This window comes from Cladophialophora immunda (genome assembly GCF_000835495.1).
Source record: "Cladophialophora immunda strain CBS 83496 unplaced genomic scaffold supercont1.6, whole genome shotgun sequence".
Lineage (NCBI taxonomy): Eukaryota > Fungi > Ascomycota > Eurotiomycetes > Chaetothyriales > Herpotrichiellaceae > Cladophialophora > Cladophialophora immunda.
In genome coordinates, this window is record NW_015622546.1 from 1,768,274 (window position 1) to 1,786,404 (window position 18,131).

At 53.1% G+C, this 18,131-nt stretch overlaps 6 protein-coding genes across 7 annotated transcripts; 5 read left to right on the plus strand and 1 right to left on the minus strand.

Moving 5' to 3' along the window:
- Positions 1-2,590: 2,590 nt before the first annotated feature.
- PV07_10171 (uncharacterized protein) lies at positions 2,591-3,799 on the plus strand (the record flags this gene model as incomplete). Its single annotated transcript, XM_016397484.1, has 3 exons — positions 2,591-2,725; positions 2,775-3,620; positions 3,680-3,799. The coding sequence occupies 3 exons, from the start codon at positions 2,591-2,593 to the stop codon at positions 3,797-3,799; spliced, it is 1,101 nt and encodes a 366-aa protein (XP_016244675.1).
- A 2,457-nt stretch (positions 3,800-6,256) lies between these two features.
- Positions 6,257-9,321, plus strand: PV07_10172. Of its 2 annotated transcripts, XM_016397486.1 has the most exons (2): positions 6,257-6,580; positions 6,759-9,321. In XM_016397486.1, exon 2 carries the CDS (start codon positions 6,791-6,793, stop codon positions 8,717-8,719), a length of 1,929 nt encoding a protein of 642 aa, XP_016244677.1. In that variant the 5' UTR covers positions 6,257-6,580; positions 6,759-6,790; the 3' UTR covers positions 8,720-9,321. The 2 variants fall into 2 exon arrangements, with proteins under 2 accessions (XP_016244677.1, XP_016244676.1); XM_016397485.1 differs by having other exon boundaries at positions 6,560-9,321.
- Positions 9,270-10,565, minus strand: PV07_10173 (uncharacterized protein). The gene has a single exon (XM_016397487.1). The coding sequence runs from the start codon at positions 10,335-10,337 to the stop codon at positions 9,717-9,719; it is 621 nt and encodes a 206-aa protein (XP_016244678.1). The 5' UTR covers positions 10,338-10,565; the 3' UTR covers positions 9,270-9,716.
- Positions 10,566-10,683: 118 nt separating this feature from the next.
- On the plus strand, positions 10,684-12,924 carry PV07_10174 (uncharacterized protein). Its single transcript, XM_016397488.1, has 3 exons — positions 10,684-11,001; positions 11,054-11,357; positions 11,405-12,924. The coding sequence occupies exons 1-3, from the start codon at positions 10,937-10,939 to the stop codon at positions 12,710-12,712; spliced, it is 1,677 nt and encodes a 558-aa protein (XP_016244679.1). The 5' UTR covers positions 10,684-10,936; the 3' UTR covers positions 12,713-12,924.
- A 352-nt stretch (positions 12,925-13,276) lies between these two features.
- On the plus strand, positions 13,277-15,053 carry PV07_10175 (uncharacterized protein; the record flags this gene model as incomplete). Its single annotated transcript, XM_016397489.1, has 3 exons — positions 13,277-14,586; positions 14,708-14,878; positions 14,934-15,053. Exons 1-3 carry the CDS (start codon positions 13,444-13,446, stop codon positions 15,051-15,053), a joined length of 1,434 nt encoding a protein of 477 aa, XP_016244680.1. The 5' UTR covers positions 13,277-13,443.
- Positions 15,054-15,657: 604 nt separating this feature from the next.
- Positions 15,658-18,065, plus strand: PV07_10176 (uncharacterized protein; the record flags this gene model as incomplete). Its single annotated transcript, XM_016397490.1, has 2 exons — positions 15,658-17,385; positions 17,438-18,065. 2 exons carry the CDS (start codon positions 15,658-15,660, stop codon positions 17,864-17,866), a joined length of 2,157 nt encoding a protein of 718 aa, XP_016244681.1. The 3' UTR covers positions 17,867-18,065.
- Between the last annotated feature and the right edge of the window lie 66 nt (positions 18,066-18,131).

Here is an 18,131-nt window from a genome sequence, read left to right on the forward strand (position 1 = left end):
CCTGGCAGCCCCACCCCCCGGAGGCTCGAGTGGTTTGACACTGGGGACTCTGAGAGTTGAGGGCTCCGAGCCAGCTGGAGCAGGGGCAAGGTGCAGATGAACGAGTCGCACAACCGTGAGCATGTACCACCAAGCAGGACCCAAATCTCGGTGCAGATCGCGCAGTACCATCGATTGAAATCTTAAGAAAGGACTGGCAGAGTGACACAAAGGCGCCGAGATGTAACACCCGCGGGCGGGAAAACTGCTGTTCCTGAGAGGTGGAAGACAATAGCAATCCTGGAAAAGTGAGGGGGAGACCCGGGAATGTGGTCAGAAGCGGGAGGCGACATAGGTTTACGGCGATTGGCCATTACAGGAGCTTGGACAACAGGGAGGTCTGGTCATGGGGGGGCAAGACACAGAGAGCAAGGTGGAAGGCTCCTCAACTTGGTCTGCCACCACACACACTTGGTCGTCTCGAAGCAAGGCAAAGGCAAAACAGCCGACGACAGATGCGAGCTGCGAGCTGCGAGCTGCAAGTGGATGGAAGAGGAGACAGGAGCGCGGCAGCAATGAGGCAGCGTCCTTTTGGTCCTTCGCCAGAGGCAGACAGACGCAAGAAATGGGGCCAGATCTTGTACGTAATGGTAATAGCCCAGGCTCGTATATATACGGAGCCTTCGAGCTAGTAGTAGTGAGCTAGCACGCCAGCGATTGGAGTGGCTCTGGAGGAGGAGCAGCACTAGGTTGTAAGCGAAAGGTGTGAAATGAACGCAGTTCATGGTGGCGCTGAATCGAAGGTGATTAGGGACTTCGCCTAGGCATGTAGCCACCCACGTACCCAGTCGCTGCGCAGTCACCATCCCGGAACCCTGTCCAACTTAACCTCACCACTCAACTTCCCTGGCTTTGTGTGCCTTGCCTTGTACGGCTTGGCTAGGGACACTGCTTGCACTATCGGTGAGGGAATGCAACAACAACTCTTTCGACGCCGAGCTGCCGACCGAGGGAGACCTTCGATGTCCAGCCTCAGACACAAACCGTCACCATCTTCCTCTGTTGTGAAAAGGCCACTCCTACCACGGAGCACAGATCGAACAAACGCCAGCTGGGAGAGTCGACGTTCAAGTCGATCATCATGTCCACCAGGCTTGAGCGTCACAAAAGAGAAGGAAAACGTACAGCAGTCATGGCGAGTCTTGAAATGCCTGTTACCTCTTCGACCACGCAGCTCCTCAGATGCATGCGATCCAATGCATCTGCTTCCGAACCCCCCTGCTCGCCCTTCGCTCACCACCAAGTACTATCTAACCTGAACGGCCTCATCCTGTCACCTAACTACTGCCCCGCTCATTTTGCCTCTGATACTGCTGCTCCCTTACCTCGTGGAGGAATACGGCCAATAGGACTTCTTCTCGTTCGAACCAGTCATGTTGCTTTCCCCTGTTCAGCTCACTGCTCCCGAACAAGATGCTCCTCGCAATCCATCACACCCTACCGTGTGTGTCCTTTGCCCGCTTCAGCCCCCTTGCGTCGCTGTTTCTCCTCCTGTGCGTTACGTACTTGCGTCCACGGGGCCAGCCAGCCCTATCTCCTGCAAGCGGAGCTTGTCCCCTACGTCTTCTCACGGTGTCCCAGCCACTGAATCGCTCTGGGCAATATGGCGAAGTGGACTCTTCCGAGCCCACCACCAGATATCACATACCCTTAGCTTCTCAGTGAGAGCGGAAATTTGATTCGTCCTTGTGCGCCATGTGCAAATCACACCGTCCGCAGCGAGTCCGTCTGCATCTCAATGAGACCCCGATGCCTTTTTTCCATCTGCCAGATCGACAACAATCCTGCTGCAGCCGGGATCTGGGACACACATAATGGAGACTTCCACTCGCCATGACCCTGTCACTCCGTGCTGCCCTCTCAACTGTTCCAGCACGGACCCTGCCTGGGAACTGTACACCCATTCACATCGCCTGCCCCCAGACCACCTTTCTCAGAGTGGCCATGTCTGCTCCACCACGCCACCACTACACCCGCTCGCGCGAGAGGCCCCAGATGTCCCCAGGACGAAAACGCTGTTACTATATTTCGAAGAGGGTTCATCACTTTTGAAAACTCGACCTCGATTCTCATTTCACTTCACTCGCAGACTGCGACTCTCCCGAAGCTTTCACACACTGTGGACAGCCTTCAGACTGATCTTCTCCCAGATAGACAAGAGACCTGCTATCATTTCAATTCCCCCCCCCTCATATCCTCTTGCACCTATTTGTCTGGTAAGTATGTTCCCTATGTCCACTTTATCCTGAAGGTCATTTCCCTACGTCGCGCAGCAATGCCACCCAGACTTCCCAACAAGGCCATGTCATCGCTGTCATGGTTATATTTGACACAGGTCTTCTGAGGTCTGCAGCATTGGCATTTCGGTAATGCACCACCTCTGCCTGTTCGCTGTCCTCCTCTGATGGGCCTTCTGGTAGCACATGAGCCCGTGGATGCAAAGTAGGATATCCTGGTCTGACACTGTCGACTGCCACATATCCTCGTTCTTCAATACAAGGGTCGCTCGTGGCTCGACGAACTTTTGTTTTTTCCCTTCCTCTCCTTCTTCATGGATCCGTACGCTTCTTACGTCTGTCCTTCTAACTTTGGGACTACCAGAATACAACGCTCGAATCCTCCCATCGAGGAATCCAAACTTCTTCTTTCACAACAGCAGCAACAACAGTTGCCGCCATTCCGAGAGGTTGGTGGGCAGAGACACCCTTGAACGAGCTTTTGCTAATACCTAGTAGCTCCTGGGAACCAACGTCCAACCTTCGATCGACCCTATAACAGCGAGTGAATCTATACCAATTGCTCAAGCGGACAATATGACAAGAAGAACCTTCCAACCGGCATCCGGGCCATTGAAGATTGAGCCGCCATCACCTGAACGATCGCAGAATGGAAACGGGATCGAGTCTTACGACAATATGTCTACCCAAAGCAGCGACTCGGCATACACTGCTCCGCGCCACCACAGGCAGAACCCGTCCTGGAATTCGACTTCCCATTATACTGATCTCGTCAGTCCGTATAGCACCCAACAGCGTCCTCCATGCACAATTCAGACCCAATTTCCCTCTTCCAGAGTGAGCCCATGCTTGCCGTCGATTCGGGATTTCGACCGGTTGAATGGGTACAGCCCTTCCTTTTCATCCACCAGCTCATATGGATACGGTGCCCCGGGTGGGCCTCCCTCTGGCCACGAGAGCTACTCTTTCAAGACGGAACCGCCCTCCTATTATGACCCTCCTCACCGATATGGACAGAGTTATCCGCAAACGAACCGACCGAATGCTCCACCGATGGAGTACTCACGATACCCACCCTCAGTCTTTGAGTATCGTGGCGGTGTTACGTATCCCTCGCCCTATGCGGGCGATTATCTTCCTTCGCCGACCGGATCTCATCATCCTGTCTCTCCGACAGTGTCAAACGAAGGATGTGGACTTCCAGGCAGGAGGCGAAGGGGCAACTTGCCTAAGCCCATTACAGACTATTTGCGACAGTGGTTTCTGGCGCACCTGGAGCATCCGTACCCAACGGAAGAGGACAAGCAACAATTTGCTCAAACGACGGGTCTCACTATTGCCCAGGTACTATTTCCCCTGACGTATGTGAAGCAGCACGGACTAATATTCGTACTTGTGTGTAGATCAGCAACTGGTTCATCAATGCCAGAAGACGCCATCTCCCCGCGCTGCGTCATCAGGTCCGTGAGAGAGCCTCACAAACATCGGCAACTGAATATGAATCAGACCAGGTGAGACGTTAGAACCTCGTGGCTGATGCGGCCAGCTATGAGCTTCGTCTGGAATATTGCGGGTGGAAGAGTGAAACAGTGGATGGGCTTTAAAACGGGTCTACAGAATGATCGCCAGGTCTGGTGCCGAAAAGTATGGATTTGTCCTTTTTCCCCTGCATCTCGGGCACTCTACCTCAGCCGATCCACTCCTTTTTCTTCCGATATTGCTGGGATCAATAGTTGAGAATCATCGATAGTTGGCGGTGGCGATGTTGTTTTGAACGTCAATGGATTCGATCACTAGTTCATGTGAGGGAACGAGTCAGCGCTCATGCAGGTAACTGGTGGCAGGCGGTACTAATGGCACAAAATGACTGATTGTATGCAATGGAAGTCTCTTTCGGAATCTATATGCTGTTCCTTGTCTTCGTAAAGCACTGTTATTATTCTGGATGAAGCCAAATCAACGCGAAAACTGTGTGGAGGTGCCACTTCGATACATAATACACATGAGGAGATGCAGGCAAGCTGTCATGGGCCGTGGTCCCTCGAAATTGGGTGTTAAAGATGGACACAGCAGTACCCGCGTGTCAACCTCCAGTCGAACAACAACAACAACAACAACCGCACCTGCACATGTCGAATCGTTGCCGGGGGCGCAAAACTCTTGTCAGTGTTATCCTTTCTCTTTCACCTAATAGACTTTTCCCCTAGCCCCAAAGCTAGGCTCGTACATCAGACTTTGAACTGTCTGATAAGTGCAAAGACATGGCTGGACAGTGTATGGGCAGCCAGGTAATAATGCTTCATGCTGCTCAGAGATATCGAGGCGGAAGGGTGGAATCAGCTCCTCCAACTTCCCCGGCGGAAGAAGGCTGCTAATCCAGGGGGTTCAGCATTAGCCAGTTTGGAAGGGAAGCTCACTATGCGTATGCTGTATGGCGGACGTAAAGGAGTCAAAGGTGCTCACTGCTTCCGTCTCCTCCTGCAGACTAAGCTGTACTAGCCTTGGATTCACATGAGAATGGTGTTAGTCAGGTATCACTGATGTGTCGGGCCTGTCATCAGGCCCACGTGCTCGAGGCTCTGAATGAGGATCGGGGAATGGTCGGCATTGGGAGGAACAGGGGCATAGGAGAACCTCTCTCCAAGGAATGGATTGTGCTTGATTCGCTATTACATGACAAAGATCCCGTCCTTGCGAGGCCGTAGAAATGCATGGTACAAGGTACTCTTTGGTGACTGTTATTACAGGATGACCAAGCCGGTAGTGGCCCAGAACCGAAACAACCGCGCGAATTATCTGATCAACAAATTCCAGGGAGATAAGATTAGATGACGTGGAAAGCATCAGTTGAGTTTGGCATGGCAAGCGAGGGAGTGCGTGCCAGGGGTAAGGAGAGGCCACGTCTCGCGGACGGCGGCAGGGAGAAAGGGAAACGCCATTGTAGCGCTGATGGTACCAGAAATGGGGGGGGGGGGGGTCGCCGAGTCGCCGTGATCGGAGCTGATGGGGACGCCTTCATCCTGGAATCGCCTCAGCACCTCGACGAACTCCGCAGTTGGGGATTGCAGCAAGAGGAAGAGGCTCAAGAGATGTCCTGCACATACCACCCTTTTTGCCTGGCAAGCCTCTCTCTGCAAGGTCAGTGACTTTATGTATGCCTGCGTACCTCATGCGACCCGTTCGGCGGACACCGGAGGGAGATACGAGGAGCAAACACACAAGAGAGAAACAAGGACCGGAAAAAGAAAGAGACTTTGTACGAAGGGAATGCCGAGACTCGGTTGACAGCCGAGGGAGCCCGATAATCAAGGTCACGGAGATTGATCATATCTTATCGTATCAATCGCCTGTCAGATGTGGATGGCAATGTGGGACAGCCGTCAAAAAATAAGAGCCTTGGGGGACAACGAAGGACACAGGAGCGCAGGCACAAGGTCGCCCGGCCCCGAAGTCGCAAAGCAACAACTCGGTACGAAGGACGGCAAGGAGAGGGTCTTGACTGCGAAGGGATAGCCGTTCCCAATTGCCTGTTTGGTGCAAAAAGAATGTCCATGGTTCGACAAGCCGGGAATCGGCGCGGGGCACGGGCTCCAGGGTCGAGGTCGAGATCGGCTTTTCTCTCTTTTGCCCACCAAGTCGATAGTAGTGGTATGACAACTCATCGGACAAGCCCCTGGCGAAGGGAGTAGGTGGCAATCATAGGCCCAACGGATTCCAGGTATGGGGTATGGAGTGCATGGGATAGGAGTTGGGCTGTGGTGTCGTGGAGTGACCGTGTCTCATTCATTAATCATGCTTCAAGCCAGAGGGACAATCGAAAGAAAGAAAGCCGTCTCCACGCCGAAAAGGCCAAGAGAGTTCATGGTGGACAAGGATTCGTACATCCTTTGCAACGGTGCCGATACCCACAACCCCCCCAGGGACTCAGCAAGCCCAGAAACCGGAAGCCAGACGCCAGAAGCCACCATCTCGTTCCCATCAAAAGATCTGCCCTCCCCCCCCATCGATTCTCCGATTCCATCCACCACCACCTTTTTTTCCTTCAGCTTCTTCCTCACCATCATCCCACTTTGCACTCTCCTCTCGCTTTCTCGAATTCAACCGCTGCTCAACCAAGCTGTTGCACAGATGGGCCGTGGAATGTTCAACAGTCTTTACCGCTGAGTTCTCGTGTCGCCGCTACTGCTTCCAGCAAACCCTTCGAGCCAAGCTGTGTGGACGCGTTCTGAGTCGAGGGCTGTTCCTGGCCTTCGCCGCCGCTCCGAGGACTCATTCCGCACCTTACATCATCCCCTCATCTGCCCGTAAGTCCTCAGCCCACCAGCCCACACAACCCGCTTTCAGCCGTACTCAGCAATGCCATAATGCTGTCAAATCCCTTCCTTCATGGCCCTTCATGGCTGCTCGATTTATTATACAGCAGCTGAATGCTCCTGCACGCCACAAAACCCTTCAAAAATACTAACTTGTCGCTGTGTCTAGGTTCTCTACACAGTATTCGTATCCTTCCCAAGATGTCAACCACCATGGCCTCGGGGCACCCATTGCCTCTGACGGCTCATTCACACCCTGATAATCCTGTTCCTGAAGAGCCTATAGCGTCGAGAAAACTCTCAATCTCCGCCTCGCAGCTTTCACACTCCCTCACCTCGAATGTTCCCTCCAGCTCCTACTCCGACAGTGCCTCGAGCGTGGACACAGAACCCACAACGCCGACGACCGAGAACCTTTCAGATGTCCCCTTCGATGAATTGAACGGTCAACCACCTCAAAGTCCACAAGGCAAGAAGAGACGGGCTTCAACGTTACTAGTCTCTCAGGATTCTGAAGATGCGAGGCGATTTTTGGGTGAGCGGGGCGCTTCTACTGCCATGATCCAGAAAGCCTGCTGTGGTGGAGGTTGCTGCATGCTACAAGAGTTGAAGACAAAAAGACCTCGCCCAGGCCAAACTCCCCTCAAAGTCCCTCAAAATCTCGCCTACCAAAGCTTGAAGATCAACCTGGGTCATTTGAGTTTGGACAGCGACCTGTCTGGTATCGTCGAGATCCCTTCCAAGACGGTTTCATTCGAGTCCTTGTCGAGTTCGCCAGCCCGCACCTATGCGGAGCCTCAACGACAGCAAAAGGCGGAGGTTCTGAAGCATCCTCCCAATTTCGTCACTCCGCACCCTCCCTACGAGGTATTTTCGGCGCCTCTGTTTCACGCCCGCGAGTTGACGAAGTCTGGTGCGGAGAAGAGGACGTATCACTTCGACATCGACGTGACTGATTACCCCAAAGAGAGCGGAGATGTCGATTTCGTTGTAGGAGGTGCCATCGGCGTGTGCGCCCCGAACCCGCCCGACATGGTCGACCAGATCTTTGATCTTCTCGGTGTCCCAAGTTTTGTGCGCGACAAACCGATCTTGCTGAAGACAACAACGGGAAGATGGCCCACGATTTGGGGGGAAGAGGAGGCCCGAGAACTGGTCACGACGCGAAGGGAGCTTCTAACGTGGTGCTCAGACATTCAAAGCTATCCTCCCACCAAACAGCTCTTCCGACTCTTCGCCGAGCATGCCGAAGACGAGAACGAAAAGACGATTTTGATGTACTTGTCTTCAGCGCAAGGTCAGGGAGCGTTCTGCGACCTCCGGACTGGCCCCTACATCACTCTTCCACAACTTCTCAGCGCCTTCCCTTCCTCCAGACCTCCTCTCGACCATCTCCTGTCTGTCCTCAACCAACTTATGCCTCGATTCTACTCTTTGTCTCAAGACCCAACAATCTCTTGCCAGCGAGACGGCACAAAATGTCGACGACTGATTGAAATTGCAGTGACGGTCCACGAGGCGGACGACTATGCCACTGGCAAGCGAACCGGCGTAGGGTCGGGATTTTTGGAGAGACTGGCGAAGCAGGTCATCCAGGCAGAGCGGGAGGGGAAAAACCTTCGCGACTTGGACCTGAGAGTCCCCATGTTCCGAGGCCTCATGGCCAACCCTTTGGCCCGTGAATTTGTCACCGATGGGCCAATGCTTCTTATTGGAGCCGGCGTCGGCATCGCCCCATTCCGAGGATTCGTCCACCGTCGACTAAAGTCGGCCAACTGCGCCAATAAAGTCTGGGTGCTCCAGGGGGTGCGAGACAGTCTCCTGGACGAGCTCTACTCTGGTGACTGGGGTGTGCACGAAGACAAAGTGAAAAAGGTTGTCCAATCTCGACGAGGGCAAGGCCGTTACGTACAAGAAGAAGTCCGCGCCCAAGCCGACTTGGTCTGGTTTATCATCAATGCCGTGGACGGCAGAATCTTTGTCTGTGGCAGCTCAAAGGGCATGGGGGAAGGTGTGGAGGACGCTCTGATAGATGTGGCGATGGCTAAGGGCAAGTTGAACCATGAGGAGGCACAGAGCTTCTGGGATGAGAAGAAGAGTTCGGGTCAGTATATCGCGGAGACTTGGTGAGCGAAATCATGGCCAGCGTTTACCAAAAGTCTCCTCGAAATATTCGGCGCTCAGACAATGGAGTGCGAGACAACAGCATCGGAGAAACGAACAAGACGTCTGATCCCGGGATCCTTCTGTGGTTCACTTCAAGGAAAAAAGCCATCAACGATTGGGCGGGCCACTGCTATTGTGGATTTTCATTCGACTTGAGAGAAGCTATGGCGCATAGCGAGGGGCGTTTTCTGGCTACGTCGAAACAAGGGACACACAAAAAGGTGAACTGTCTCGGGACATGAGGCATTTATGTTTGGGTGGTTCAATGCTTTGCGAAAAGAAGGGGATCATCCCGTTAGACCTGGGGCGGTGTTCTCACATTGTGTTTTTCGTGGCTTCTGCATTATCTGGTGAGCGGGCATGTTGAATTTTGTTCTGTCCAACATCAACATATGCATTATTATGTTGTTTCTGTTTTTGGATATACATATTGCATCATCATGATTATGGGTACTTTATCCTTACACATATGGAGTCATATACTCTTCGATATAAGATGAACTGTGAATATGCAATATGAATGTGAGGATGAACAAGATCCCTACAATCCTCTCGAGTCGAAACCCCTTTTTGCTATCTACATCTACCTAGGAAGGTAAGTATGTAAACCATAGCCCGACCCCGGGTGGTAGGCCCCACGCGCAGTCTTTGTCTCTTGCTGCCAGAAAGAGTAAAATGCGCTCGCGCCTTGAACTCTTGGTCCGGTCGAGGGTGATGCCATCCTGTGCTCATGGGTCCACTGCCACAAGCGACACGGATTCGGCCTTGTTTCTCCGGCTCGACCGACATGACCAAGGAAACATAGGCGTAGACGTCTGGTGTAGGTACCGGTGTCTCTCAAACTCGCTCTGCTTGTCTGTCGCCCTCGAAACCGCGAATACCTGTGTGCTCTCTCCGTGTGGTTGGTTATTGTTTATCATATCATTGAAAGCAATCGTGACGGAAACTGCCGTTCGTCGCATTACTTGATATAGCCAAGATCGCGAAACGCGCGGTCCAAGATCTCGCGGACTACCTTGTCCTTGCGCACAGTGTACTCCTGCATCGACTCGCCCGCGGCCTCGGAACTCGCGGCGCACTCACGTTTGACGGCCGCGTAGAGCTGCAGGTCCTCCGGCGACTTTGCGAGCCACTCGCGGAAGATGCGGTGCCTCGCGACCTCGGGGCAGTCGGGCCCAAAGACGTGGAGGTTGATGGGATACGCGCCGGGGCGGTCCCCTTCGTCCACGAAATAGCGGTGTCGATGCCACGCCGGCTCGCGGAAGAGGAACAGAAAGCCCGCGCGCGCGAGGGGCTCGGCGTACGAGCCCTCGTCCTCGACGTCCTCGACCACCAGGTCGACGTCGATGACGTCCTTTGCCGGCAGACCTGCCACGCTGGTGGAGCCGGCGTGGAGGACGGCGACCGCGGTCGAGCCCAGCGCAGCCTCGATCCGGGCTTTGGTCTCGAGGAACCGTTGCGGCCACGCGGGGTTGGGCTCGACGATGGCGATTTTCAGTCGCGACTTGCGGTGGTTCACCCGTTCCAGGGAACTTCCGTCGTCCACGTAATTCCTGGTAATGTCTTCCGGGGAGAGTGGCATCGTTGAGTCAAAGTGGTATCATGAGTTTCCGACAGATGTCTTGACATGGGGTTGTTGAGAAGTTCGCGTCTTAACGCCTCATTCTGCGCGTTCTTGGCGGCTCCACTTTGCAGCAGTCGCGCATATTATGGCGTGCACACCATGCGAGATAGAGTTCGCTGTAATATCACGATTTCTGGAACAATCTTTATTTGCGGGGACTCTTGGATGTTGCTGGCACGGCACGCGGTGGAGGAAGTTCAGGTTGAAGAGTGAGGGCGAAGGCGAGAGGGAGGGAGGTACCGAGTACGACGAGGGTACCCTGTACCTAGTAATAGTCATACGCCTTCTGGTCACCCTTTTGTGCCAAGCCTGCACGGCAACAGCAAGCCAATTCGCGATTCGCCTAATTGGACGCTTGGTCTTGAGATGCAGCAGACTGCGGCTGGCGGTTGGTGGTTCGAGATTGAGGATGCGGCTGTGTCCCTTCAGGCTGCGCCGAGCTGCTCTGTCCATGACCCAGCCTAATTAATGGCCGGTCTGCGAATGTTGCCAGCCTGCGAGATGTTTCACGCACGAGTGGGAATTCATCGAGTTCGTCAGCCTGATCGTGAGGCGAGATGCTCACCGTCGCCCGGCCTCAGGATGAGATAACTGCCTGGTGGTACTCCGGCAGGAGTTCAAGGTGAGGACTATTCTGCCACATTGATGGACGCGCGGCTCACAGAGCGTTGTAGTTCTGCCACAATAGCTGCGGACGCATACGCAAGAGCCGTCGAGTACTTCGAAAGAGAACTTGCTGAGACACAGAGCGAAAGAGCATGGATTCGCGGAGTGACATCGCTTGAAGACGTCAAAAAAATTGTCGAGCAGGCGCGGGATTCCTATGAGGATCGATCGGAACATCATGCCAGGGCCAAGAGATGGATTGATACCTTTGCAGCGAACATGGGCCGTTATGGCGCCGTGCTGGACATTCTCGCCAACGCTGACCCTCTGCATGCCGGGCTTGCTTGGGGGGCTATCAAATTTGTCTTTGCTGTACGCACCTGTGCACCGATGAAAGAAATTGTGTTGACCGATTTCAGGGCGTGTCGACCTATTCGCAGCACGCGGCAGAGCTCGCAAAGGCTCTCGCCCAGATAGGCGACGTTCTCCCGCGCATTCGCGTAGAGCTAGCACTCTACACAACCACCCAGATGACAGAAGCCGTCGCCCAGTTGTACGCCCATATCCTGCTCTTCCTCCAGAGAGCCGTTACGTGGTACAATGCGAACCGCACCAGGCGCGTCTTGAAGGCTGTCTTCCGACCTTCCCAGCTCTCGTTCCAAGAAACCGTGGCAGACATCGGACTCTGTACCAAGAATGTGGAGATGATTGCGAACACTGCGGGCCGCGCCGAGATCCGTGGCCAGTCGTTCGCCTTGGAGGAACAAACTATCCGTCAACGACAGATAGAGCAGCGACTCTTGGAGATGCAAGCACGGCTGGAAGAGGTGTCCATTTCAAGTCGGCAGCACGATCAAAGGTTGCAACGGCTGATCCAGCATACCCTGAACAGTCACGATCTCTTGAAATCCATCAAGTTCGATACTGGTGATTCGAGGCCCGTTCTCACTAGCTTGCAGGTTTCCCAAATCATCCAAGCTCTACGACCCGCTGCGCTGCCTGAGGATGTTCTTCGGGTTTCTCAATCTTTCTCAAGACGGCGAATCTCTTGGCAGCAGAATGACCGAGCCACGATGATGATGATCAAGCGTTTGAAAGAATGGACCTGGTTTCCTCGGTCCTCCATGTTTACCGTCAAAACCGCACCACCAGCATTGCAACGTACTCTGGATATGGTTGTGGAGGTGACGACGCTGCTCAAATCAACACCATATCCTATATTCTGGTGTATTTCAAACCCCGGTGATCGCAAAAGAGCTACAGCTGTCAGTGACATCCTCCGCAGTTTGATTTTTCAAGCTCTCCGGCAAGACCCTTCGATTCCTTCACGAGATGCTCAGCTCGGCGATATCTCCTCCTACGAGCGCCCGCACAGCTTGGATGAATGGGTTAGCATGGCAACACTTGTTCTCTCAAAAATACCGCGAAGTTTCGTCCTCGTCGCCACTGAAGATTTATGTCGGGGGACAAGAAATAGTTCAGAGGTGCAACAGCAACTTTACGCAGCCTTGACAGCGGTGTTCGAGGGTGTATCGCAAAACGGTTGTGTATTGAAGCTTCTGCTAGTCACTTCGAGCAGCTCCAGGGTTCCAACCTGTCAGTCCCGGGACTATACTCAAATCGTGGAGACTATGAGCTCTCCTGTGCCTGTAGCTAGGCGCTTGCCACTTGCCCGGGCACAGAACGCTGCTCTAGGACGTGCAAGATCCATTATCCGATCTAGGTAACCAAAGCTAACTGCAGGTACTCCTGGGTTGATTGACGCTCCGCAAGTTGTTGGTTGTGGGCATGGACAGAGCTTGACCCGTTCCTTCTGATACACGGATAATGCAATTTTGAAACCTTCAGGCTGATTCCTTGTGAAACGCTGAAAGGGAGGTGATTGTTCCTGAAGGGTCATTTTTTGATTTACCTGAATAAGTGCGCTTCTTAATATCAGTTGGTTTGTAAATCGGACGTAGGACTCCACCTTTGCTTGAACTCTGCCATCAAAAATGCTTAAAGGGCATCATTTTGTCCAATAGCTTTGTTAGAGGCCTCAACGGATCCTGAGCAAATCGAGCCCGAGGCTAGTGGCAGCTTTGGTGAAGCCATCGATACCGACCTTTTGCCATTCGCACCAGCATCGCAATGAGGCTGTGCTAATCGGTGCCTGGCACTGCCTGCCCGGCTCGCCCACCAACTTCCCGCGAGCCCTCCGACAACATCTCTTCCATCATCCATCGTTTCACAAGGACTCAATCATTTTGTCTCGGGCACTACTTTTAATTGCCACAATTACACAAGTCTCAGTGAGCAGTTTGCGAGACAAGTGAGGCGCTGTCGCGAGTGAGGTGGCAGAAATTGCTGTCCCATTCTACCCTCTTGAACAGTGATTTCCTCTCTCCACCTCCGTCCTCGGGACGAATTCTACACACAACGCGCATCCTGGTGATTTCTGGCGCCGTGCCTAGATACCATGGATGTGAGAATCCCGATGACAGGGACCAATGGGCTCTCTGGACTTGCTGCCCGACCTCTCGAGAGGCGTTCGTTGACAGCATTCGAACCTTCACACCTGCTCCGAAGTATTGGCCCGGGGCTCAACCATTTACAATCGCCTCTTCCAACCCAAAAATCAGATCTTTCTTCTCTCGGTTCTCCTGCACAGCGCCTCGAAGCGCTTGATCCTAGAGTTAGCGCTGCAGTCGCTCAGCCTGTTGTGGACACTGCCCTTCGTCAGCACAAGTTACCGCAAGTGGGTAAGACAAAGGAAGGCGATGCTCATTGTCAAAGTATCCAAGAAACGAAGCCTCGAGAGTGGCAGTGGGATGACCCCGATGATCGTGATAATGAAGGCAGTAGAGAACTCGTACGGAGGGTTCGGGTCAGGGGTGGTGAGGAACGTCGATCCGGCGTCAGGAAAAATATGCAAGTGCCTAGCCATCGCCCTCATACTAGCTATTTGTTCTTAAGGGCAGTTGGTGGCTACATTGATGAGTCACTGAAGACGGTGCGGACCGAGATATGGGACGATCCAGATGACTCAAGCTGTATCTTGATAAGACGACAACAGCAGTTGACGGATGAGAGCCAACTCAGTGATTCTGACAGTGAAGATGTTGATGCAACTCCGCAGACACCTGAAAATGGGTTTCTCAGCCCAAGGATAGAATTTCCTCTGCACATTGGCCTTCGGAATGACAATGAGAGACTTTCAACGGTCCTCCGCGACAATGAAATCCCAACGCTGAAGGCGCTACGGCAATCTCCTCCCACCAAACTCAGTCATCTCACGTATACGCTCTCAGAAGATCGATCGGGTGATTCAGGTTCAGTCATCCGACAACTCCTTTCCGCCTTGCGCTCCCTGGCAGGCTTTGTGCCGATTGTGAATAAGGGTGGTACGACTAGACTTGAAGGGGCCGCGGAGGTGATCTGGCCTTGCAACAGCTTGGGCTCTGAATTCAGGGAGGAATACTGGTTCTTGGCACCCATCTATAAACGTGTTTGGGTTAAATATGCAAGAGCAAAAATTTCAGGGTGGACAGAGTTTCCAGAACCTCTAGTTTGTGGAGAAGCTTTGGAGCAATTGGGATACTCGGACTGGTTGCTTAATGATGTGAGTCCCTTCTACCAAATTCCAATGGATGCTCACCAACCAAGAAGCCATACAGGAAAGGGTGAGAGTATTTCAGTGTCTTTCACCAAGTCATGTTGAACAAATAATCACATTGTCAAAGACTTACTCCCGTGTGACCGAATTCAACGAAGCAGCCGATATGGTCGTGGAGGCGCATTATGACGACTGGTACGGACATATCTTGTCGTACTCACGCGGGTGGACAGAAATCCTCTCAGAGGACATACACTACAAAGCATTACTGGATCTGGGTCTTCCATTTCGGCGTCGTGTATGTTCTTGTTGTCAGACCATCTCCTCTAGTATCTCATTCTAAACAACTTCAGGATTCCGCTACAACCGTTATCGAAGAACCTCTCAGCTCTGCGGTGCTGCGTGAGATTTTCAAAAGGACAAATGCGATTCGACGGGCTGAAGCAAGTTGCTCGATTGTCCCCAGCTCATGATTGAAGTGGAAATGGGGATAGACGGTAGATGGATTTATGGGAGAAAGCAGTCTTACCATTCTTGTTCCTGTCTCAAGGACTACCCCTGGAATAATTCAGAATACTTCCTGGTCATAATCTACGAAGCTGAGATTGAACAACCTGCTTAACGAACGCTTCCTCTCGACGCTTCCCCGTACTACTGGTCGGTTTGCCGCCGCGAGCATAAATACCGGTGGCCTTGCGGCAAGGCTGGCGAATCACCGTCCATTTGGGATCTTCCCCACAAATCGCATGGCGCGCCTGGTTGATGTATGGGGCTCACGTGGCAACTCAGACAGCTCGAACACCTACACCTCATCAACATTACGCCCAGCACGCTCAGGGGTTCTCAAGCATTGCACGATAGCTGTTTTACCTCCTCCTACCACTGGTGCCCACTTGTAACTTTGGTGACCTTGAGACTCAGCACTCGGTGTGTAACCATTCTCCATCGCAGCCTCCAAGTAGGCGTCAGCCTTATCTGATTGCTATACCTTGTTCTTTGGCCATCATTCGGAACGTGATTGAACGAGCTAGATATTATCTTGACGGCAGCCCTACTCTACTACGCCGTCGAAAAGGCATGTCGCACCCAAATGAGCCGCCCGAGAGTCGAAAGCCATGCGATGAGATTGATGGTGATTCCCAGTGCCGACCCGCTCAAAACAGCGCCCACGATGATTCACCTTTCGATTGGGAATGCCCCATCATCCACCGTGTCTTCTGTGATCACCCCGCCGTCGATGGCGAAGACCACAGCGAGCACCTAGATTCTGCAGACTTCCTCGATCCCCCTCGGCTTTATACAAATGATCATCGGGCCTCAGCTTTACGCGGCAAGCACCAACTTCCCAAGAGGCAACAGCCCGAAGTAAATAGCCCGATTTTGATAGTCAGAGGCTACGACTGCCCAGATTACCACAAAACTATTAGAGGATCTTTCGGCGCTGTTCCTCCGAGCCTAGAGTCCCGTCTCTCGAGCAGAGTCAGACCCTACGCTTGCGCCCTCGTAGACCATGGGCCCCTCGCGAAACCGACCACGGAAGAGATGCTTATTTCGAAGGGATTGTCAAATGCGCTGCAGGAATACACAAAGACGTGCGACCCACCAATGGGCACTTGGGACCCTAAGCAAGATCTCTATGCACCCTACGACTACTTTTACCATTTCCGCCGCGAACTACGCACCCGATGTGCTCCTAGCTTGCCCCAACCAGAACATCGACAGCTTCTTCTACTTCTCAACTGCATTGACAAGATCCAAGGCAGCAGTTTCGACCAAATCGACCAGGATTTCGCAGGGGGCAAGGTCCGGCGGGAAACTTTCAGCAAGCTCTTCGCTCCTAACGAGCTCATTGTGAATATCCACGAAGATCACTCGCGGGCTTACATTGCAGATACTGTCGAGATGAACTCAAAGGACGAAATCACCCTGGAATGTTGGACTTGGATCTTCGACGGCAGCTTCAAGAAGCACAACTCCACCATAACCGTCCCATGGCCATCAACGAAACCGGAAGAGGTGGAGATAAACAGCCTCTCCACTTTCCCACTACGACTAGACAAGACAGGTCTTCGGGAGAGACTTGTAAAACGGGGTCGAAAATTCTGGAGCTGTCGAAACAGAAGGCTCGTGAGCTACAAGGCGCCCATCCCGACCATCTTTGAGCTACAAGTCACAAACCCCAAATATATGGTGGACTACAATACATACCGGCAGATTCACCCCTCCCAATTTAAAGATCCTCCAGCAAACGAGAGAGAGATGTCAGAGCAGGGTGTAGTAATGGACGTAGAAGAGCCTCCCGACGACACTTTCTCCATTCTTTTGCCCGACACAATTGTTGGATACGCCTTCCACGACAAGAAATGGAGAAGCCTCTACGTTGAATACGTCGAAGAGGTGGTTTGGAACGAGGAAGCCTTCAGTCGCCTCGTCCTGAAGTCGCATAAAAAGGATACCATCAAAGCCCTCGTGAGCATTCACCTGACCACTGTGAAGAATGTGGACTTCGTGGAGAACAAGGGAAACGGCCTGATCATGCTTCTCCATGGGTCTCCCGGTACGGGCAAGACCTTGACAGCAGAGTCGGTGGCCGAAGTTGCCAAGAAGCCCTTGTACCGAGTAACTTGTGGCGATGTTGGGACGTCTGCCGAGCTGGTGGAAAAGTATCTCGAATCAGTCCTGCTCTTGGGTAGCATCTGGGAATGCGTCGTGCTTCTTGACGAGGCTGACGTGTTTCTGGAGGAGAGGCAAGTCACAGACCTTGCCCGCAATGCTTTGGTGTCGGTGTTTTTGCGTGTCTTGGAGGTAATCTGACGTCCCCAACTCTTCTCGCACACATGGACGCTGACCAGAGTAGTACTACGACGGCATCTTGATCCTTACGACCAACCGCGTCGGCACATTCGACGAAGCTTTCAAGTCCCGTGTCCAGCTCGCCATACACTACCCGGCCCTGAATAGCGAGGACCGCTTCGAGATCTGGTGTAACTTCATCGACACCCTGAAAGAGAAGAAAGTGTCGATGCTCTACGAGGAGCTCAAGCGCAAAGCCTTGGTCATGTCACGGCGCCGCTTCAACGGCCGGCAGATCCGCAACTGTCTCTGGACGGCGACCCAAGTGGCGAAGTACAGGAACGAGCCGTTGGGGTACAGCCATGTTGAGCAGGTTATGGATATATCACAAGAGTTTGAAGATTACTTGGAAAAGGCTCGTGGGCATACGGACGAAGAGAACGCCCAAGCTCAGGGGGTCAGGGCTTTTGACTCGGAAGTCAACGGCGATTGAGATGTAGGGGGTTCGAACAAGCCTACACTCAAAGCCATCAGCATGTCGGACATATCATGGACATTTATGACAGCAGGTGGACAAAGATGGCCTCTCGAGGTGGATCGGACATGTAATAGCGCCGTGGCCTGGATTGTGGGAGCAGCAGGCGCTGCTACGGCTGCTGAAGAAATAGGGAGACATCTCATCAAGAACGGACTGAAGCTAGAAGCAATCACGAGGACTTGGGGACGATAGAATGAGCCTGTCCCGATGATAACATATG